The sequence below is a fragment of the Erythrolamprus reginae genome, chromosome Z (genome assembly GCF_031021105.1).
Source record: "Erythrolamprus reginae isolate rEryReg1 chromosome Z, rEryReg1.hap1, whole genome shotgun sequence".
Lineage (NCBI taxonomy): Eukaryota > Metazoa > Chordata > Lepidosauria > Squamata > Dipsadidae > Erythrolamprus > Erythrolamprus reginae.
The window spans coordinates 61,945,362-61,968,848 of record NC_091963.1 but is presented as its reverse complement, the minus strand read 5'-3'; the positions used below and the strand labels follow the sequence as shown (position 1 = coordinate 61,968,848).

At 40.7% G+C, this 23,487-nt stretch overlaps 1 protein-coding gene across 2 annotated transcripts in view; it reads left to right on the top strand.

Moving 5' to 3' along the window:
- The window catches only part of HECW1 (HECT, C2 and WW domain containing E3 ubiquitin protein ligase 1), a 318,946-nt gene that overhangs the window by 239,232 nt on the left and 56,227 nt on the right, over positions 1–23,487 (top strand). For both annotated transcript variants that reach the window (XM_070729542.1, XM_070729541.1), the window contains 4 exons: positions 93–202; positions 9,482–9,602; positions 10,601–10,714; positions 12,887–13,039. In XM_070729542.1, coding sequence (XP_070585643.1) covers positions 93–202; positions 9,482–9,602; positions 10,601–10,714; positions 12,887–13,039 — 498 coding nt within the window. The remainder of the gene's footprint in view (positions 1–92; positions 203–9,481; positions 9,603–10,600; positions 10,715–12,886; positions 13,040–23,487) is intronic.

Genomic DNA, 23,487 nt, shown 5'->3' with positions numbered 1-23,487 from the left:
AACGCTGAACTAGAGGGTAAAATTGTCCCTGATCTTCATATTTTTGGCCCTTTTTATACATAATGAAGTTCTCATATTTCTCTCTCTTTTAGTCTTTTTGAAGAAGACATTATGTCCTACATTCCTCTTCAATCAGCCTTCCACCCTGGCTACAGCTTTTCTCCCCGTTGTTCACCCTGTTCATCACCTCAGAATTCTCCAGGTAAAGCATAGAAATCAAATTAATTGTCAAGCACCAAAAGGGGACGTAGGAAGGGAAAAATGGGGTGGGGGGCTTGGACAAGCACCAAAGGGGAACGTATGGAGGGAGAAATGGGAGGGAACGTATGGAGGAAGCAATGTTGGCGGGATGCTTGGAGGGGTAGCGAAAGGGGGAGGCTGGATGCCTTGCTTCATCCATATGTCCCCTTTTGGTGCTTGTCCAAACCCCTCCTCCCATTTTTCCCTTCATACGTTCCCTTTGGGTGCTTGTCCAACCACCCATTCCTATTTTTCCCTTCATACGTCTCCTTTTGTTTTTTTAAAAAAGTTTTGTTTATTGTTTTTTATACATTTAAAACAGAAAACATCTGTTTTAAACATCTGAGGGAACGTATGGAGGAAGCAAGGCTGGCAGGATGCTTGGAGGGGCAGCGAAAGGGGGAGGCTGGATGCCTTGCTTCATCCATATGTCCCCTTTTGATGGTTGTCCAAGCCCCCCTCCCATTTCTCCCTTCAAATGTTCCCATTGGGTGTTTGTCCAAGTCCCCCCTCCTATTTCTCCCTTCATACGTCTCCTTTTGGTTTTTTTAAAAGTTTTGTTTATTGTTTTTTATACATTTAAAACAGAAAACATCTATTTACAGATCACCTGTTTTTAGTATACAATAAGATTTTGTCTTTACTTCTATAATACAGAAAAATGAAAATAAAATGACAGGAAAATGAGAAACTTACTTTGATCCAAAAAGAAAGATATTAAGATAGCAAAAGTTGTCAGAGTATACATGTTTTTACAATAAGCCAATTGAAGAGAAAATTATCAGATATTTCGGTACACCTTTAGTACGAAATTAACTGTCATTCTATTTTATATCTTTTTTTAATCCATTTGTGCCATTTCTCCCATATTTTAGCAGTTTCATTATCTTTTCTTCCCTTAATGTCCCTAGTCAACTCATCCATTTCTGCACATCTATATACTTTTTCTATCATTTGACCTTCTGAAGGTATGTTTTTATTTTTCCAGATCTGGGCATGAACTATTCTAGTTGCAGTGATTATGTGTATGATTAAATATAATGTATGTCTTGGGTATTTTTTGTTCCATATTCCAAGTAGGAAGCCTTCAGGAGTAAATTCTATTTCTGTTTCTGTGATTTCTGTCAACCACCACATCAGTTTTACTTTAGAACATGTCCACCACATGTGGTAATAAGATCCGATCTCTTTATTACATTTCCAACATAAAGGTGTGGATCTTGGAAACATTTTTGCAATTCTTGATGGAGAGAGATGCCATCTATAAAATAATTTATTAAAAAATTCCTTATAGGCTGCAGATAGTGTAATTTTAGTGATTATAATCCATGTTTTCTCCCATTCTATTAAATGAATGTTACGACCTACATTTTTACCCCATGCTAGCATGAGTCCTTTTACTATTTCTTCTGGGTAATCATTTTCAAGGAGATAATTGTATATCATTGTTATATTTTTCTTGTCTGGTCCTATAAAAAAATTAGTCGATTAAATGATTTTTCTATGCCTACCCCACTTATGTCCTTATTGTATCTGGATCTAATTTGGGTATAGGTCCATCAGTCCATTTTATTATATTGGATTTCTAGTTCTTCTCTGGATTTTAAATGTCCATCTGGGTGTAGTATATCTTTATAGGTCAACGATTTTGTTGGATCAATTAAATTGGGGTAAATGATGGCCTCCATTGTAGAGAGCCAGAGGGGAATTTTGATATAATATTTCCTTTTAATTTCTTGCCATGTTCTTAATAGGGATTTTCTGATTAAATGTTTGTTGAATATATTTTGTGTTTTATTTTCATCCTTCCACAAATGGGCATGCCATCCTGTTTGCAAGTTGTGGCCTTCAAGTGTTAATAATTTTTTGTTTCAAAGTTTGATCCAATCTTTAATCCATATTAAGGAGGTAGCAACATAGTAACATTTAAAATCAGGAAGACCTAATCCCCTCCTTCGTTTGTTATCTTGAACATATTTTAGTTTAATTCTCGGTTTAGTCTTTTGCCATACAAATTTTGAGACGATATTACTCACTTCCCTAAAATATTTTGAGTCTAAATATATGGGGGCTATTTGGAACAAATACAAATATTTTGGGAGAATATTCATTTTTATTGTGGCAATTCTTCCAAGAAAAGATAATTGTAAATTCCCCCATTTTTCTAAGTTTTTCTTTGTTTCTTGAGTTAATTTATCGTAGTTATCTCTTTTAATAGATGACACCTTGTTCGTTATGATGAATCCCAAATATTTAATCTTTTTTGTTATTTGCAAATCCAAAACATTTTCCAATTCCTTTTCATTTTTTGAAATCATATTTTTGGTCGTAATTTTAGTTTTTTGTTTATTAATTTTTAGCCCAGAAAACTCCCCAAATTTCTCTATTTCACTAAGTAACTTTGCATCTGATTCTAATAGATCTTCAAAAAAGTATACCATTTGTCCACATATTTTTGAACTTTATATTCTAGATCTTTAATTCTAATACCCTTTATCTCATCATTATTCCTTATTTTATTTAACAGTATTTCTTGCGCTGTTATAAAGAGTAGGGGTATATTCCTTTTTGGTGCTTCTCCAAGACCCCCCCCTCCTATTTCTCCCTCCATACGTTCCCTTTTGGTGCTTGTCCAAGCCCCCCTCCCATTTCTCTCTCCATACGTTCCATTTTGGGGCTTGTCCAAGTCCCCCTCCTATTTCTCCCTCCATACGTTCCCTTTTGGTGCTTGACCAAGCCCCCCTCCCTTTTCTCCCTTTATACATTCCATTTGGGTGCTTGACCAAGACCCCCCTCCTATTTCTCCCTCCATACGTTCCCTTTTGGTGCTTATCCAAGCCCCCCCCCCCCTCATATTTCTCCCTCCAAATGTCCCCTTTTTTGAGAGCATGAAATATTTGAAATACTGCTTTTAAGTAGAGACAATTCTGATATTCACAACGCCTATGCTTTACTGAAACCTGTCTAAATGAGGAAATAGATGATAATAGTATGCATATTCCGGGCTTCCAGATTTTTTGCGGAGATCGGAATGCAGAATTATCAGGAGGGGAAAGGGAGGAGGCTTATGTATATATATCAACAACAGTTGGTCTGAAGACATCACCATTATACAAAAATTCTGTGATCCAAACTTGGAGTCTTTAATTATTAATTGCAAACCCTTTTATTCTCCTCGTGAGATTCATTCCTTCTTAATATCTGCAATTTACATTTCTCCTCAAGCATCTGTAAAAAAGGCACTAAAAACTCTAGCTGGTCAGATTATGGAGGCTGAAGTCAAATACCCTGATTCACTGGCCATTATTTTGGGAGATTTAAACAAGACAAACTTAAGAGATGAGCTACCAAAATACTTTCAACAAGTCAATTGTCCCACCAGAGGCAATAATATCTTAGACCATTGCTACACAACTGTAAAAAATGCTTATCGAGCCCTACCAAAAGCAGCTGTGGGCCACTCTGATCATTGCATAATTCACCTTATACCTGCTTACAAACAAAGATTTAAAGCCACAAAACCAACAATTAAATCAGTGAGGATTTGGACTGATGAAGCAAAGTTAAAGCTACAGGCTTGCTTTGACTGCACAGACTGGAATATTGTTAAAGACACCTCTGCAGATCTAAATGAACTCACAGATACTGTAACATCATATGTCAGCTTCTATGAAGACCTATGTGTACCAACCAGGAACTTGCAAATATATAGTAACAATAAACCTTGGTTCACAGCCAAACTCAAGCAGTTACGTCATTCCAAAGAGGAAGCCTACAGAAAAGGTGATAGAATGCTGTACAATCAGGCCAGAAATATATTAACAAGGGAGATCAGAGCAGCAAAAAGGAACTACTCTGAAAAGCTAAAGAATCAATTCTCAACAAATGAACCAGCAAATATGTGGAAAACTCTCAAAAACATCACCGGCTACAGCAAACCACCTTCCCAAGCTGAAGGAGATTAGCAATTGGCAGATGATTAGATTAGATTAGATTATATGCCGCCCCTCTCCGCAAACTCGGGGCGGCTCACAACAAAGTAAAAACAATACATAATAACAAATCCAATACCCAAATGACCTGAATGTGTTATACTGCAGTTTTGAAAAGAAACCACAACCACTTATCTGCACAACCTCCATCCCAGATACACCAACACATCTTCTACAACTGAACCCATCTCATTGGGTTTACAACCCCTAATGATTAGTGATGGGCGAACCCAACGAAGTTCGGGTTTAGTGGATTTGGGCAAACTTTGCAAAAAATTCGGGTGACGTCACTGAACCCTGAACCCGAACCGAATTTCAAACTTTTTAAAAATAGAGTCACGAAAGGCAGCCCTGTGGTTGCCCACAAATTAAATTTGCAAGAGGGTGAACGGGGATGCAGAGTAGCAGGAGGAGGCAACAGCAGCCACCCGCCAGCTTTTACCCAGCAATTCGATATGCCGCAGGCATCACTTTTTTCACAGTAATCCCATGTGATGGAAGGCCATGCGCTCTGTGGCGCTATCGGTCTCTGGCCGCTGTGGCCAGTAGTTACAGCTTGAGGCTTCCGATTACACAGAAAAAGGAAAGGCAGAGAAAGAAGGCGGCCCTGTGGTTGCCCACAAATTAAATTTGCAAGAGGGTGAACAGGGAGATGCAGAGTAGCAGGAGGATGCAACAGCAGCCACCCACCAGATTTTCCAAAGTAATCCCATATGCGGCAGCCACCCACCAGCTTTTATCCAGCAATCCAATATGCCGCAGGCACCACCTTTTTCACAGTAATCCCGTGTGATGGTTGCTGTGACTAGTAGAAACAGCTTGAGGCTTCCAATTACACAGAAAAAGGAAAGGCAGAGAAAGAAAGCGGCCCTGTGGTTGCCCACAAATTAAATTGAGAGACAGCGCTAGTGGTTTTGTCTTGCGTAGAAAAGGCTAAGGCAGAGAAAGAAGGTGGCCCTGTGGTTGCCCACAAATTAAATTTGCAAGAGGGTAAACATGGAGGGGCAAAGTAGCAGGAGGATGCAACAGCAGCCACCCACCAGACTTTGCACAGAAATCCTGTGTGATTGGAGGGCATGCACTATGTGGCGCGCTGGGTCACTGGCCACTGTGGCCAGTAGTAACAGCAGACTGAACACTGGGCTGTGTTGTGGTTGGCTCTGGCCAGCTCCTGCCCCAAGAAATGTGGAGGTGGAAGCAGGGGAAACATCAACATGTCATAGGCCTGTTTTACTGCCGACAGAGTCAGGTAGTGCAGTTTCCTCGGAAGAGTGCTCTTTGCAATACAAAAAGGGTGCTTTGTTTCTTTTGAATTTTGTGATAAAGGACATTGTTTTGAATTTTCAAACGTGTGTGTGTCTGAAATTTGTACCTGTGAATTTTCGAGATGCTCCTGCCAGAGAGCCCGGCAGAACACCAGTAATCCTGGGTGGTGAAAGGATATGCACTGAACTGCTTCCCACCTCATTCCCGGCCGCCACTACATTCACCCAGTGGGCAGTGAGAGAGATGTACCAGCCCTGGCCATGTTTGCTGGTCCACATGTCGGTGGTGAGGTGGACGCGGGAACTGACAGCATTTTGCAGTGCACACCAAATTTTCTCCACTACATGTTGGTACAGGGCAGAGATGGCCTTGCGTGAAAAATAATAGCGGCTGGGAACGGAGTATTGTGGGACAGCCAATTTAACAATTTTCCTGAAACTTGGTGTCTCAACCAGGCGGTAGGGTAGCATTTCAAATGCCAGCAGCTGTGAAATGCTGGCATTTAGGGCCAGGGCTCATGGGTGGGATGGGCCAAACCTCCGTTTTCTCTCAAAAGTTTGAGGGATGGACAGCTGGTGAATGCTTCCCTGGGACGGTGTAGACATGCTTGGCGATGGTGGTGGTGGTGCTGCTGCTGCCGGTGGTGCTGTTGCTGGTGATGCCGGTGCTGCAGTTGGTGTTGGTGGTGATCCATCATTGTCCCCTTGGGGACAGACAGGTGTTGCTTTCCAAGACTAGAAGGACCCCAGAGCGCATGGGAGACCTTTTCTTCAGTCAGGAACAGGAGCCCCATTCCTTCTGGGTACAGGAAATAGCTTTCATCCTGGAAGTAAGTGTTGCTTTCCAAGACTAGAAGGACCCCAGACTGCACTGGAGACCTTTTCTTCAGACAGGAACAGGAGCCCCCTCCCTCTGGATACAGGGAATAGCTTTCACCCTGGAAGCAGGTGTTGCTTTCCAAGACTAGAAGGACCCCAGAGCACACGGGAGAAATTTTCTTCAGACAGGAACAGGAGTCCCCCTCCCTCTGGATACAGGCAATAGTTTTCGCCCTGGAAGCAGGTGTTCCTTTCCAAGACTAGAAGGACCCCAGAACGCACGCGAGAAATTTTCTTCAGACAGGAACAGAAGCCCCCCACCCTCTGGATACAGGAAATAGCTTTCACCCTGGAAGCAGGTGTTGTTTTCCAAGACTAGAAGGATCCCAGAGCGCACGGGAGACCTTTTATTTAGACAGGAACAAGAGCCCCTCTCCCTCTGGATACAGGAAATAGTTTTCACCCTGGAAGCAGGTGTTGCTTTCCATTACTAGAAGGACCCCAGGCCACACTGGAGACCTTTTCTTCAGATAGGAACAGGCGTTCCCCTCCCTCTGGATACAGGAAATCGCTTTCGCCCTGGAAGCAGGTGTTGCTTTCCAAGACTAGAAGGACCCCAGACTGCACTGGAGACCTTTTCTTCAGACAGGAACAGCAGACTTGTTCAGACTCAGCAACCTTTTTTTTTTTTTTGGCTTACTGAGTGGCAGTCTTGCCACCCACAAAATAAAAATGAAGGAAAGGAAAAAAATGGTTTAAAAATTTGAAAGTGGAAGCATAGGATAGAGAAAATAACTCCAAAAATATCCCCAAAGTAATATTGCTGTGCCCTAAAATGCATTTGTACATAAAATGAATGAATGGGAAAAAATTGTTTAAAAATTGGGAAATGGAAGTATAGTATAGGGAAAGTAACTCCAAAAATACTCCCAATGCAATATTATTGTTCCCTAAAATGCATTTGTACAAAAAATGAATGAAAGGAAAAAATGGTTTAAAAATTTGAAAGTGGAAGTATAGGATAGAGAAAATAACCCCCCAAAAACTCACAAAGTAATATTGGTGTGCCCTTCCATGCATTTGGACTCAAAATGAATGAAAGGAAAAAAGTTTTTAAAATGTAAAATTGGAAGTGTAGCAGAGAGCAACTGGCCCGCTGCCTCCCCTGCCTCCCCCGGTTTTTTTCTTCTTCAGCCCTGCCCTGCCTGGTCGCTCACCAAAGTTTTCTTGTCTCTTCAACTTGTATGAAGAGTCTTTGAGGTCTCTCTTTGTAGCAGAAACAAAGTGAAAGCTAATCTATCTCTCCCTCTCAGTATAAGTAACACAGACTTTCCCTCTCTAGCTGGTATCTCTTACAATGGGGCTGGAGAGCAAGGTGCTGCCTTTTATAGAGGCAGGTCAGGTGTTGTTGGGGACCAATCCGAGCCATGCATACTGCTGGCCAGTGAGTGGTCAGCAGGGCACATGGCCAATCCAGCCTTTCATTTACTTTGATGTCCGGAGACCGCATGGCTTCAGGTAAGAAGAAGGCTGTCCATTGGTCTGCCGCTTCGCCACATTGCCCAAACCGAACCCGAACTTCGGCACAAATTTTAAAAAATCTTCGGGTTTGGGATACCGAACACCGCAAAATTCGGTACAGACCCGAATTGCGCGAGTTCGGTTTGTACATCACTACTAATGATCACAGAAAGGGAAGTGAAAGATCTATTTCACAGAAAGAAGCTTGGAGAAGCACCAGGCCCAGACAAATAACTCCTTCTTGTTTAAAAGTCTGTGCTGACCAATTGGCCCCCATCTTCACCCAAATCTTCAACAAATCACTAGAGTTGTGCTATGTTCTCTTCTGCTTCAAATGTTCTACTATCATCCCAGTGCCGAAGAAGCCCTCAATCAAGGAACTGAATGACTACAGACCAGTTGCTCTAACATCTGTAGCTATGAAAACCTTTGAAAGGCTAGTGAAAGGCTTGCTTTAGAGAACCATCTTTCAGTTCTGGCGAGGGGGGAGTTTGCCCAGGTTCACCTGGTGCACCAGTTGCGTCCCTATCTGGACCGGGACTCAGAATATCTCCGGAACCACCTTCTCCTGCACAAATCCCAGCGACCGCTTAGGTCCCACAGAGTTGGCCTTCTCCAGGTCCCGTCGACTAAACAATGTCGTCTGGTAGGACCCAGGGTAAGAGCCTTCTGTGTGGCGGCCCCGACTCTCTGGAATCCACTCCCCCCAGAGATTAGGACTGCCCCCACCCTCCTTGTCTTCCGCAAACTCCTTAAAACCCACCTCAATTGCCAGGCATGGGAAAATTGATTCCCCTGGGCCGTTTCCACTTTGTGTATGGTTTGTATGAGATGCATGATTGTTTTTTATATTAAGGGTTTTAAAGTGTTTTTAAGTATTGGAACACTGGTATCATGTCTCTCCTGGTCCTTCTTTTTATTAAATTAACAGTGCCCAGTCAGTGTTCCCTCTAATTTTTTTTTGGGGGGGGGGCGGAAAAGTATAGTGTCTGAGCGGCAGTCCCTTTGGGACTGGACGGCACAAAAAAAATAAATAAATAAATAAACAAACAAATAAAAAACCCACCCTGTTTTGCCTCAGAGAATTTCAAAATCAAATACTGTACTGTGTGTCTATAACAGTGAGCTCATAATAGGGCAACTCTATCAATATCAAAATGCCACTTAAATAGTTGAGCTAGTTTCAAACTAGATTTTGATTTTCTTTCTCTCTTCCTTACTCCCATTCTTTTTCTTTCTCTTTTCCTTCCTCTCTTTTTTCTATCTGTTTCTCTCTCTTCCTCTCTCCTTCCCTCTCACTCTTTCCCTCTTGGCTTCTGGGCAGGTCTGGAAAACTCTGAGTTTATTATGATTTTTAAGTGAGTGATTGCTCACTGCTCAGCTTAGAGGGAACTATGTGCCCAGTTCCTGCAAACCTTTTTTGTATGTTTTAGCCTCCAGTCTCCTAATCATCTTTGTCACTCTGCACTTTTTCTAGAGTCTCAATATCCTTTTTGCATCTCAATATCCATTTTGCATCGAGTCTAGTATTGTTTGTTACTAGTTGGTCATAGATTGTTGTTTTTATAAACCACTCTGCAGAATCAGGGAAATTCTATGGCTGCAAATTTAAATTCTTTTTTATATGTTTCTTGTACATATCAGGCTTGCAGCGGGCCAGTGCAAGAGCACCTTCTCCTTACAGGAGAGATTTTGAAGCAAAGCTTCGCAATTTTTATCGAAAGCTAGAAGCAAAAGGATATGGCCAGGGTCCAGGTAAAATTAAGTGAGTAGTTATTATTGATTCCTATTTACTTAAATAATTTGAATATTTTAATAAATGAATCCAGTTGGAGAAAATTTCAGTCCAGCAAATCAGGAAAATATAAAGGACAGTTAGCAAAATCTAAATGCAAATAATGATAATTGTGAAACCAGTATATAGTAAAGAAAGAAAATCTGTTCTTCGTGTAACTTGTCATATTTTTTTCCAGAAAGCTAAGCAATGTACAATTTTTTTAAAAAAAAAGGGGGTTAAAATCAAAGGCATTCTTTGATAACAAAGATTAGGCAGACAGGGTGTGAACCCCTCCTTTGGCTGGGAGGGAGGTGAAACCCTACAAATCTCATCTCCTCCGGCCAGGCACAAACTGTCCAAGGAGTTTCAGTTTGAAACTCCTTTTCTAATCCAAGACTAAATAAACTACAGAGATCAGTTACTCGCCATTAAACCAGCTATTGCCTAGCAGACCAAACAATGCATTGCTAGTTCAGAAGATCATTTTCTGGGTGGACAAGAGCTAAACATTGCTTGAGAATTATGATCAGTTTTTTTGAATTTAGAATCACAAAAGAAAAAAACCTTTAATATTAGGCAATCATGGAGAATCAAATTTTAGAAGATACAATACAGATTTATCCATGTTACAATACTTGAGCAAATAAAGTTATTGGCACTAAAAAATGTAAATAAATTTTCAGCTTTTTAATTTAGTGATAGTGTTCCAAAGCTTAGGAATCATCATTAAAATCTCTTTTGTGATTATTTAGCAGCACAGTTCTAACAAGGAAGATTTTACAATTTTATAGTTGTAATTCTCTACTAATAAACTAATAGATGATATAACTTTATTTTATTTAGAAAGAACTGATGGGTCAAATTGCAAAACTTGACAATATTGAAGCAATTTACTGCAAAAGAGAACTTTATTCTTAATTAATTACTGCAATAACAATAGTTGGATAATCCTATTTATATAATTACTTCTCATTAACCCACTCCAGATTAATGATAAGGCGTGACCACTTGCTGGAAGGCACTTTTAATCAAGTGATGACTTACTCACGGAAGGAGCTCCAAAGAAATAAACTCTATGTTACATTTGTTGGGGAAGAAGGGTAAGAAGTCACAAAATGTGGGGGGGAAGCATGTTTTCTGTTATTTTATATGGATTGAATTTACAATATTTGTTCAAAATAACAAGGAATTAAAACCAAATAGTGCATTTTTAGCATCATAAAATCATTGCATTATGGAAGAAAAAGTCAGGATGGATTAATCAAAAGAGCAACCTTGATATCAGCATATAGAACAAATATGAAATTCTTACAGTAACAGTTATATTCCTTAATTATATCAAATGAAGGACAGTATATATGGATATAAATAATTGGTATGAGTCCAGCCCATATAAATAGCATCTTACAGAACTTGCCATTAATTGCACAGGCAGTAAGAATTTACAGATTAATTAATGATACCTCGGTGTGAGTTATTCAAATATTTATAATCAAATTAACAACTCCTTCGATTTAGGAAGTTTAAGAAGTAAATTTTATACTTTTGCTAAGGATATTTAAAGATATTTACTGTATTTTTCAGAGTATAAGATGCACCTTTGTCCCCCAAAAAGAGAGTGAAAATCTGGGTGCATCTTATACTCTAAATGTAGTCCGGCCCACACATTCCATTCGCATAGCATTTTGGGGTAGTTCCAGGTGGCAGGGATCTTCACTTCCACATGGAGCCTGATGCATCTCAGGAAAGTGCGTTGAAAGCTGGGCTTTCTCTCAGAAAGGCCTGATAGAGAGGCAGCACATCAATTCTCCTGAACCTGCCATTTTATAAACATGCTACTGGGCTTTCCAGCAAGCCCTTCACCTTTGCTGCCTCAGTCAGAGCCTGATTCCCGAAGCAGCCCAGGGAACTGCATTAAAAGCCTTTTAAACGAAAACATTTTCAGGTGGCAGATCCCTCTCTCTGATTGCAAAAAGGGTGCCTGAAACGCAAGGTTTGTAGAGATAAGACTCTTCTTCGTTTTGAGGGAGGGGGGAATCTGCCACCTGGAAACTCCTCTGTGATCCTTGCATTTCAGGCACCAGATTGCAATCTCTGATTGCAAAAGGATGCATATTTTATTAATAATACAAAAACACAGAATATTATACAATTATATATGACTACCTGTAATTTCTTATTTACATGTCTTTAATCTTAGAAAGCAAAATTCATTTTTATTGTTAGAACAGATCAAAGATCTGGGCTGCTCATTATCAAAACCCGAGTGGAAGTGAGGATCCTGCTGATCCTGATGCTGGTAGGCAGAGGCCGAATTCTTTTTTTCTTGTTTTCCTCCCCCCCAAATTAAGGTGCATCTTATATTTTGGTATGGTTTTTACTCCGAACAATTTCTCTACTTATTGCAGAAAAAAGGATCATTATTAGTTAGAATCAGGCTAAAATTATGTTAATAATGAAATATGAATAACAATTGGTAGGAATTTATATAATTATCCATATTGTATGTATAAAATTATAATATATATTAGACTTGGCAAATCATTCTAAGAAATACTTTTCACCAATTGTCTCAAAGGAAGGACCTTGAAGCCAGCCACAAACAGTTCATCTTCTTGGCATTCATTTAAAAGGCACAGCATAAATAATATTCCATCCAATGGTATTATAAATGACATAATGTCATTTTTTCAGATACGATGAAAATATCATTTAATGCAAGGATGTAAAATGATCAAGAATAAATAATTCTGTAGAGATAAAAAGCAGTAAATTATGAAAGATTTCAAAACAATATTTGCAAAGTAAAAGTACGAAATGTTGAATGATATTTGTTTTCTGTATGTTTATAATATTTTTTGTTTAATGATAATGTAGCTATTGTTGCTGCTACATAAATTTCAGAGATGTTTTTTTAAAATAATGAGGTAATTATTAGGAAACAGATTTTGGAGGAGAGGGGTATCTATCTGCTGATCCTCCCGAGTCCCCACCCTTCCAGTAGGTAAAGGTTAAAAAAAATAGAGTTCAAAATAGTAATTTGGAAAATGTGAGTATATAAAATACAACTCCATTTTAAATTTCATTTTAAACAACTTTAAAATTGATTTCAAAGCAATTTGGAAAGGTACATTTGAGGCATTAATTCTCAATCAAAATTAAAATCCATTTGCAAAACCTCTATAAAATGTCTAGCTGTTTAATATGGATAAAGAGACAAAACCAGAATTTGTCATGAAATATTAGCTCAATTACAAGTTTTTTTTTTCCAGCTTGGATTACAGTGGTCCATCCCGGGAATTCTTCTTCCTTCTTTCTCAGGAGCTTTTCAATCCTTATTATGGCCTGTTTGAATATTCAGCCAATGATACTTACACTGTACAGATCAGCCCCATGTCAGCATTTGTAGAAAATCACCTGGAATGGTAAGCTTTTTCATTAAGTATACTTCTCATAGTAATTCTCATTTAAAAAAATCAAATAAACTATAAAGTTTTTTATTCTCAAATATAATATTTTATAAATTACAATATCATCTTCCTTCATATGAGTTTCTGTCACAATGTTAGAACTACAGTAAGACAGCTAAAACTGAGAATGCTAGAGTCTCAAGTACTAATAAAATCTTAGGGAGGTAATTACTCAGTCAGACTTAATTGTTAATATGAGAGCCAGGTTTAATCATGATAGAATTAATTCAGTGAATGAAGTAAAGTACAATCTGGTAACCTATTTGACAGACAGGAAAGCTACAATGATATATTTGATTGAAGGCTTCAGATGTGGAAAGACAAGGAAACAAAGAATAGTGTACCATGATTATATTGTTTGATATTTTTCTATTTTATTGTATTATAACAATAGATTTTTTATAATCCAGGAAACGTGTTCTTAGATATTCTAGACCCATGATGGCAAACCTATGGCATATGTGCCACCGGTGGCAAGCAGAGCCATATTGCAGGGCACGTGAGGTGTTGCCCTATGTCAGCTTTAGCATTCGTGCACGCCTTGGCCAGCTGATTTTCAGCCTTGGGAAACACTGTTTTGCCCTCCGGATGCTTCAGGAAAGCTACCCTGAAGCCCTGGAGGCAAAAAAAATAATCACCCAACGGGCACTGTACCCTCTAAGCTGTGCACCCGCCTCGCCCCTCTCGCAGTCCCTTCGCCGAGAGCGCTTTCGTCCCGGGATGTCAGCGAGGGGGCTGCAGGAGAGGCAGGGCAGGCATTCTCACATCGGAGGCCGGTGAAGGTGATTTTCAATGTCGGGCACATGGGTGCGCACGGTCCCCATCCCCCTGCCAACCCACCCGGAACATTCAAAATAAGAAAAACCTTCACCGGTTTTCTTATTTTGAATGTTCCAGGCGGGCTGGCAGGGGGATGGGGAGCGCATGCGCCCCGGCGCCCAACATTGAAAATCACCTTCGCCGGTCTCCGCTGTGAGAAGAATGGAGAGAGAACGAGAGAGAGTGAGAGCAACAGACAGAGCAAGATAGAGAGAAAGTGAGAAAGAGAGAGAGAGAAAGAGGAGGGAGAGAAAGAGAGGTATCAAGAGAGAGAGAACAAGAGAGAGAAAGAGAGAGAGAGAGAAAGAAAACCAGAGAGAAAGAGTGAGAGAGAGAGAGAGAGAAAGCAAGAGAGAGAGAGAAAGAAAACAAGAGAGAGAAAGTGAGAAAAAGAGAAAGAGAGCAAGAGGGGGAGAGAGAGAGAAAAAGACAGAAAGAAAGCAAGAGAGAGAGAGCAAGAAAGAGAGAGAGAAGAGAGGAAGGAAGAGAGAGAGAGAGAGCAAGAGAGAGAGAGATGAGAGAGGAAGGAAGAGAGAGAGAGAGAAAGAAAGCAAGAGAGAGAGAGACAGAGAAAGCAAGAGAGAGAGAGAAGAATGGAAGGAAGAGAGAGAGAGAGAAATGATAGAAAAAAGGGGAGAAAAAAGAGGAATGAGAAAATGATTGAGGCAGAGAAAGAAGTGACTCTTGATTTAAAGCATATGGTAAAAGCACTTAAATAATAACAGAGAAAAAAACCCAGCCCTCACCTGTTTTTATTAATAGTTATGTTTTTGTTTTTGCTGGTTGTTTTAGTTTTAATAGTAATGGATTTTGATTTTTTTTAATTATTAATTTCTTTTAATAAAAAAGAAGGGATTTTTTCTTATTTATTTCTTATTTATTTATTTTTCTATGCCGCCCAGTCCCAAGGGACTGCCGCTCAGACACTATACTTTTGCGCCCACACCGGGAAAAAAAATAGAGGGAACACTGTCAACGAGTGGCAGGAGCTATCCTCATCCCCCCCCCTCCTGCCTCAGCAGCCTGAGAAGCCTTGAACATGCAAAGATGCCTGGAATCCTTTCTTGCATGTTCAGAGCTTCTAGGGCTGCTAAGGGAGCAGAGAACGGATGGCAGGAACTATCTCCAATTTCCCTCCCCCCACCTCAATAGCTCAAGAAGCTCAGAACGTGCGGAGATGCCTAGAATCCTTACTGCACATTCAGGGCTTCTTGGGCTGCTGAGGGAGCAGGGAATGGCCAACAGAAGCTATCTCTATTCCCCCCTGCCTCAACAATCCTAGGAGCCCAGAATGTGCAAATACCTGGAATCCTTGCTGCACGTTTGGGGCTTCTCTGGCTGCTGAGGTGGGAGGAAATGGGTGGCAGAAGCTATCTCCATTCCCCCCTGTTGCCTCAGCAGCCCGAGAAGTCTGGAACATGCCAAGATGCCTGGAATCCTTGCTGCACGTTTTGGGCTTCTTGGGCTGCTAAGACGGGGGTGGGTGGGCAGGGGATGGAGATAGCTCCTGCCACCTGTTCTATCCCCCCTCAGCAGCTGGAGAAGCCCTGAACGTGCAGCAAGATTCCAGGCATCTTCACACATTCTGGGCTTCTTGAGCTGCTGATGGGCGGGGGGGGGGAATGGAGATAGCTCCTGCCACCCATCCCTCCCAGCAGCCCGAGAAACCTCGAATACATATTCTTTTTTGCACTCCAGAGGGCTAATGAATCTTCCCTGAACCCTCCGGGGTGCAAAAAACAGCACAACAGCAAACCAGAAGTGCGTTTTTCTGAACAAGTAAAATAGTGTTTAATTTTCTTTTTAGTTAAGAGCCTATATCTGCCATACTAAACTTACAGATCCCATGTCAGCACAAAACCATATTGATGAAATAGAAACTTGTGCCAAAGTGTTACTAAACTAAATAGAAAAATATGTTTATAAGAATTAAAGAAGATTTTTCATTAATAACCACAATTAGAATACCCTACTGGTCATATTGAAAAGGTTCAATATAAATTTATTTAGGTCCTAAAATTTTCTATTGAATTTCTCTCATAATACCTGGGCAAGTTACTGTTCTGCAAAGACTGGAGATGATCCTATTAGGACTCTGGTTTTGTTTGTGCATTATTATTATTTTAGCCAGTTAGCTGGCAGCACTTACCAGAATGTGACTAATCTCAAAATATTAATAAGACCTGATTAGGACTTGGAAGAATGACCACCAGAATGTCCTGGAGCTTTTAATTAAATGGATAGAATTAAAATATTCCAAAGAAGGAAGTATCAAAACATTGCCACAAAATTCTACTAGTTCTACTTCTGCTTAATATTTAATGTGGCATTTAACTCATGTATCTCTTGTGAAAGAAATAGCTAAAAAATATCTAATGCAGAAATCATTAGCATTGTAAGTAGAAATTGTCAGAGCACACAAAGAAACAAAACATTATTGCTGAGAGGTAATTCCCTGGGTTTCCAATTAAAGTAGAATTAAGTATCATATAATGAGAAGGATGTCTTCCTCTGATGCCTTAAAACCCCATTATCATAAGACAACCCTGGGCTATATGACCAAGTTATCCAGCTTCAGTATAGATTTCCATGCCCAGAAACACAGGTTGAATAAATACTGCCTCCATTTCCTGAAAACTGCTTGAGTGTTGATCTTGCAGACATTAATTGGAAGAGAAATATATGAAGGAAGGTTTATTTATTCAATTTTTATGCCGCCCTTCTCCTTGGACTCAGGTGGCTTACAACATGTTAGCAATAGCACTTTTTAACAGAGCCAGCATATTGCCACCACAATCCGGGTCCTCATTTTACCCACATTTATGACTTCCCTACATTCTTAATTAGATAGTTGAAACACTTAGAGTAATGGTTAAGGTACATGCCTAGAAATCAGGAGATTGTGAGTTCTAGTTTTGCCTTAGGCCTAAAAAATACCTAAGTGAGTGATTTTGGGCTAGTCACTTTCTCTCAACCCAACTAATCTGATAGGGTCAGGGGTGGGTTCTACTTACTTTCTGTTGTGTTTGGGCTTGGGCCAGCCGTTGCTCCCACAGATGGGAGAGACATAGCACAAAGTGAGTGTGAAAGCCTGGCTGACAGCCAGGAAGATGTGGCAGACAGCCAGGAGGATGAGGCCACTGGTTCGCAGGACTCAGCAGACAGCCCAGGGGATTTGGCATGCAGTCCCTCAGACAGTCTTTCGTCCTCGGATTCTTCTGCAGATCAATAAATAGACCTGCGTAGCCGAAGAGCTATGCAAAGGAGGGATCGATTGAAGGAGTATTATAAGTCATCAGAGTAGCACCTGGGCTGGGTGTGGTTCCCTTAATGAGAGCTAAAGGTATAAAAGGGAACAAAGGCACAAGGCAAACTGTGGCTGTTTATCTGTGTTATTTTGTGGTTCCTGCTCTGAAGTTTCTGTTCCGCGCCTTTGGAGTTTTCAACCCAGCTTTTTCAGACATGTGGGAGGTGAAACCTCTGGGACTTGCTGTTTGCTCCAAAGATTCAAAAGGACTCCTGAAACGTCTTTGCTCATGCCAGGTTGTCTTTGTTTGCTTTTTCCTGTGTTTTTGTATGCGGCTGAAGTAAGCCTTGCACTATCATTGTTTCCTGACACTTTGAGTAACCCTTTTTTGTTTGTTTAATACAAGTTTGCTGATTAGAAGAGCACGTGTGTGTTTGATTTCTTTTCCTTGGACTGTTATGCATTGCCTGAACCCAGTCAGGCAGAACACTTTCCCCACCAATTCACATCACAATGGAAGTATTGGTATATTTGCCCCTTAGTTGAATATGAAAAGAAAGGGTGGATAAATATTTAAATGACACAGTGGTTATAGGACAGTACTGCAGTTATAGGACAGTAATGCAGGCTATTGCTGCAGACTGCAGGCTGCAATTTGGCAGTTCAAATCTCACCATTCTTCTGAGATAGGTAAAATGAGGACCCGAATTGTTGGGGGCAATAAGCTGACTCTGTAAAACTGGTTTGGGAGGGCTGTAAAGCATTGTAAAGTGGTATAAAGGTACAAGCGCTATTGCTAAAAAAAGCCAACATGTTGAAATCAAAAGAACCAAGCATGTGTGGAAGTGAAAAACCTTGCCAGAACACAGGCGCACCTGCATCTCCATGCATGCTTTTGCTACCTGCACGGACGCAGCAGCATAACCCTGTTCAAACTCACGGGGCTGCCAGAGCTACGGAGGCAAGCCCAATTAGGCATTCCAGCTAGTAGTCCACCACTGATATAAACATATATTTGATACAGGTACAGGTTACAAGACTTAGGGTTAGGACTATAATAATTCATACAAATACATTTTTCAGCTTAAGTCTGGCATCCAGGATGTTTTCAACATTCCATAAATCTTTGAATGTAGAGTTTTCTGTTATATATTGTAAATGTGTAGTGATGTTGTTTTATTTTAGCTTTGATACATTGTGCCTAGTCTGTGCATTCAATGCAGTCCAATTCTTTCCCATTATCAGTAATATGTAATCAATAGCCATCTGATTCTATAGTACAGATGTTCTTATTTCTTCTTTTTCATCTTTTCATCGTCAGGGAAGATGGCGATCCGGGTAGATGCTTAGGTCTCATCGCTAGTCCTAATGCTAGGTTAAAAATAGGAAATAAGCTAAAAAAAATTCTACAATTTATAACTGGATAAAATGAGGATAATAGCTAGTGAATTAGGTCAAATTTATCTAAAAGGAATAGTGCTTTCCGAGCAAAAGCTACATCAACAACCCAAGACGAGCAGCAAAGCAACCAATAATGATTACAAAGCTACAAGACACCAAATGGAGGTATGTTCCTCACCAGAGAGAGGGAGAGATAAGATTCAACTGGAGGGAGGGAGAAGATTTATTGAAGCGCAGTCATTTCACCAGCCCTGCGATCTGAACTAGGTGGGTGAAAGGCGAACTGCGAAGAGCCCCAATTCCCTCCCTGGCATTCCCCAACTGATTTCTAAAGCCCAGCAGAGTTACCAATGAGCCTCCTCAACTTTTGGGAAAGTTTCACTTTCCAAACAACGAATATCAAAGGGAATAGGCAGAAGTTGCTGTTTGTCTCCAGCCTCACAGCTTTGAAGCCTTCCAAGCCCTGCAACTTTCAAGTGAATTCTCCATAAAGTGCACCCAGTCCCCCCCCCCCCCGATCCCTGCAAACTGACCTGGGTGGAGGGGAGATGTAAGCCAAGCCTTCTACAGATCTTAAAACAACTGTGCCTTCCCAAAGCTGTAAAACTGATCCAAGCAGCGTTAGGAGTCCAACACCAACTGCCTCCACACATAAACAGGGTGCTCCGCCATTACCACGTGGCTAAAAGTCCAAGCGATCCCCCCTGGTCTCTGCTCCTCAAATCTTTGTTCTTCACAATCTTAAAATCGTCCAGCTAGCAGTGATGCTCCAATTCCCCCTAGTGGCTGTAAAGTAACCCAGCAGTCACATCTAAAACCTTTCTCATTCAACAGCTATAGATCTCTACAGGACGCTCCAACCCACCCCCCACCCCCTTTAGTGGCTGCAAAGGAACCTAGCAGTCACTTCTAAATTGTTCTCATACAACCAAGTCAAACAATCAGCAATCAACAGATAGATTTTTAAACCTCACCCCAGCAACTATGCTGTCCAAGAGAATAACCCAAGTAAATGAAGTAAATGATTCTGTTAACATTTGCTTTATATGCAACAACACTATTAATATACAAGAAGGATTTATAAAATGTCACTCCTGCAAAAAATCAGCTTAACATACCTGCCTTAACATAAATAAACATATCACCACTTTTCTTCAAGATAATCCTTCATTCTACTATTTCTGTCCATCTTGTACTCCCAAACCAGACTCCCTCGGCAATTTGTCCGATGTAATCCTATCAGCAGTCTCTAAAACTCAACAATCATATACACAAAAGCATGGAACCACGGCTTGCCTCCATAGAAAAAAACATCCAAGATCTGATAAACACTAAAACACCAAAACAAGTACCCTACACCACCCCACCACCACCACTTTATACCCCACCTAGGCCACCAAAACCTCTACCTCCAAACCCTACTACCGACATCTCCATCCTGGTGAAAGATGCCATTGAACGTGAACAAAAACATCAAAACACCATCCTTTTTGGCCTAGAGGAAAATGGGGAAACTGATTTAACAAACATACGTAATATCATCCGCAACCAGCATCCTCAAACAATTGCCCCTGATGACATTTTAGAGGTCACAAGAAACGGCCCTGCACTGAGGTACAGTGATGGATCAATGGCTCCCCGATTTTGCAGAATAGTCTGCAAAAGTGAAACTACCAAACAACAGTTCATCAAGACCATGAACTCCATCACCAGAAATAACGCCAAATACAACAAACATAGATCCAGACCAGATCTAACTCTACTTCAACGCATCCGCTCTCGTGAACTACGGGCCGAACTTAAGAGACGTCGTGATCATGGCAAAACTAACCTATACATAGACTACCGCTCCGAATGCATCAGAACCAAAACCCACAACCCTCCCTTCATCTCCCAACCCACTGTCCCTCCTCAACCATCCTATACTTCTCCACCTACCAACCCTTATCAACAAATGGACATCCCCAGCACTTCCAGGTAATGAATAGGAAAGCGCGCCCCTTATTACCTCAATTCAATCCAATTTCAATTCAACTCAATCCAATTTCATTCCTGAACACAAATTCAATCTCAAATGTAAACTAATCAATGCAAGAAGTATAATCAACACGTTGTCTGAATTCCTCCTCCTACTTGACACCAACATATTTGACATAATCTTTGTTTGTGAAACATGGCTGAATACATCCTACCCTGACTCCATCATCACACCAAGTAACTACTTTGTTTTCCGGTCAGACCGTGAATCCCGCAGAGGAAGTGGTGTAGCTATATTCTATAAAAGTTCACTCAATCTAAAAAACATCCAAGTTGCACATGATCTTATTCTTCCTGAAACCTTAATATGTGATCTTTCCCTCAATACTACACTCCTCTTCCTACTTTACTACAGAGCTCCAAATTATGACATTAATCATGTAACAAAATTAACCTCCCTACTAACGTGGGCAACCTCTTGCCCCTATCCCATTATCTTCCTTGGTGACCTCAACCTACCACACATCAACTGGACCCTAAATGAATGCTCCACAGAACCTATACATACTGCCCTTTATAACGCCGTCACCAGCCTGGGACTTGAACAATTAGAATCAAACAACACCAGACTCAACAACTGTCTTGACCTCATATTCTGTAATAGCAAAAGTGCTATCTATGGACTGCATATAAAAGAACCCTTCTCCAACAGCGATCATAGTATGATTAACTTCAACCTCAATCTACTCCATCCTAACACTCACCTGAATAACGTGACATATAAGTACAATTTTAGGAAAGCCAACTATGAACTCGTGGATGCCAATCTCTCAATTCTTAACTGGCAATCTTTGTTCTCTTAACTGCATCACCACTGATGATCTCTACAACACGTTCTTACTCCAAATTAAAAGACTTATCAAACCATGTACCACTCACTTCATCCAGAGGTAAACAAAAAAATAACTTACCTGTCTCAATAAAGAAATTACAAACAAAAAAAAGATCTCTCTGGCGTAAAAGCAAAAAAGGCCAAGTAACCAACTTCAAAAGCTGCTACAAAAGCATATGCCAACAAATAAAAGCAGAATGTCTCAACTATCACAGCAAACAAGAGGAAAACCTCCTTCGCACTAAATCTAATCGAGCCTTCTACAACTTCGTCAACAACAAACTCAATGACTCTAGACCTATTCCACCTCTCGTAGGACCCAACAACAAAGAATACCACAATGATCCATCCAAAGCTAACCTCTTCAACTCTTTCTTTGACTCTGTCTTTGTTAACAGTAATGGCTCATCCCCCATCTTTGCAAATCGCACCTCAACCTCTCTCATCAACCTAACCCAAATTGACTTCACTATAGACCATGTTGAAAAAGCAATCCGTGACCTCAAACCTTCCCTATCTGTCGGACCAGACGGTTTCTGTGCATACTTCCTAAAAAAGCTTTCTTCTGCCATAGCCGAATCTCTAAACATTATCTTCCAAAAATCCTTCAGGACCAGCACACTCCCCAAGCTGTGGTCAAAAGCAGTAGTCATCCCCATCTTCAAGAAAGGAGACCCTTCACTCGTTGAAAACTACAGACCAATATCACTATGCTGCGTCCCTTGTAAAATCATGGAATCAATTATAAACCAATCAATCACCCTTTTTTACTTAGAATCTAATAACCTACTCTCTAACAAACAATTTGGATTCAGAAAGAAATTATCCTGCAACCTACAACTACTCCACTGCAAAAACATATGGACTATCCACCTAGATCAAAGAAAATCCATTGATGCAATTTATATTGACTTTTGCAAAGCCTTTGACTCAGTGGTTCATGACAAATTACTCCTAAAACTCAAACCCTATGGCATCTCAGGATTCCTCCTTAGCTGGATTACTGCATTCCTAACAAATAGGCAACAAGTTGTCAAAATTGGAAGCGCCATTTCCACCCCCGTCCCTGTCAAAAGTGGCGTTCCCCAGGGCAGCGTACTAGGTCCTACTCTTTTCATTCTCTTCATCAACGACCTTTGCGATCATATCACAAGCAACTGTGTTCTTTTCGCCGATGATGTAAAACTATTCAACACCACGGACAACACATCTACTCTCCAAAAAGACCTCGACTTTGTCTCAGATTGGTCTAACACCTGGCAACTTCAAATATCAACCAACAAATGCTCTACCCTCCATATCGGCAAAAATTATTATTATTATTATCCCTCTCCCCTGGCATCCATGCCAACACGCTGCCTTAACAACTTGTGCAGGTGTATGTTACTACTTATGTAATATTTTCCTTCTCATTTCTCTAACCCTTGTATTCTTGGTTTTCCTTATATTCTCCACTATACAGTGGTACCTCTACTTATGAACTTAATTCGTTCTGTGACCAGGTTCGTAAGTAGAAAAGTTCGTAACAAGAAGCAATCTTTCCCATAGGAATCAATGTAAAAGCAAATAATGCATGCAAACCCATTAGGAAAATCCAAAACATTAAGGCTTTTTTAAAAAGTGGTGGGCGGATGAAGTGGAGGCAAACAGAGTGGGGACAGAGATGAGCCGAGGAAGCGGCGGGTTTCATCTGGGCTGAAACCAGAGGAGAAACAGTGGGGTGAGGAAACTCGAGAGAAGGAGGGGGAGAGAGGAAGTGAGAGGGAGATGGGACGGGCGGGGATGGGAGTGGGGGTTGAAAGGAAACAAACAAGGAAAGAAAGAAGAACCCTCGCCTCTTTCCTTTCCTCCTCCTCCTTTTCCTCCGTGACTGCAACTGACAGGAGAAAATAAAAGAGGAAGCAGCTGACAGCAAAACAAGAGAATGAAGTCTCCTCTTTCCTTTCCTCTTCGTCTTCCTCTATGGTTGCAGGCTACTCTGGCTCTCCTTCTCCTCATCCTCCTTTCCCTGCTGCCATCCTGAGTGGATCTCTTTAGCAAATCTGCTTCTCTCTCCGGCTGGGGGCA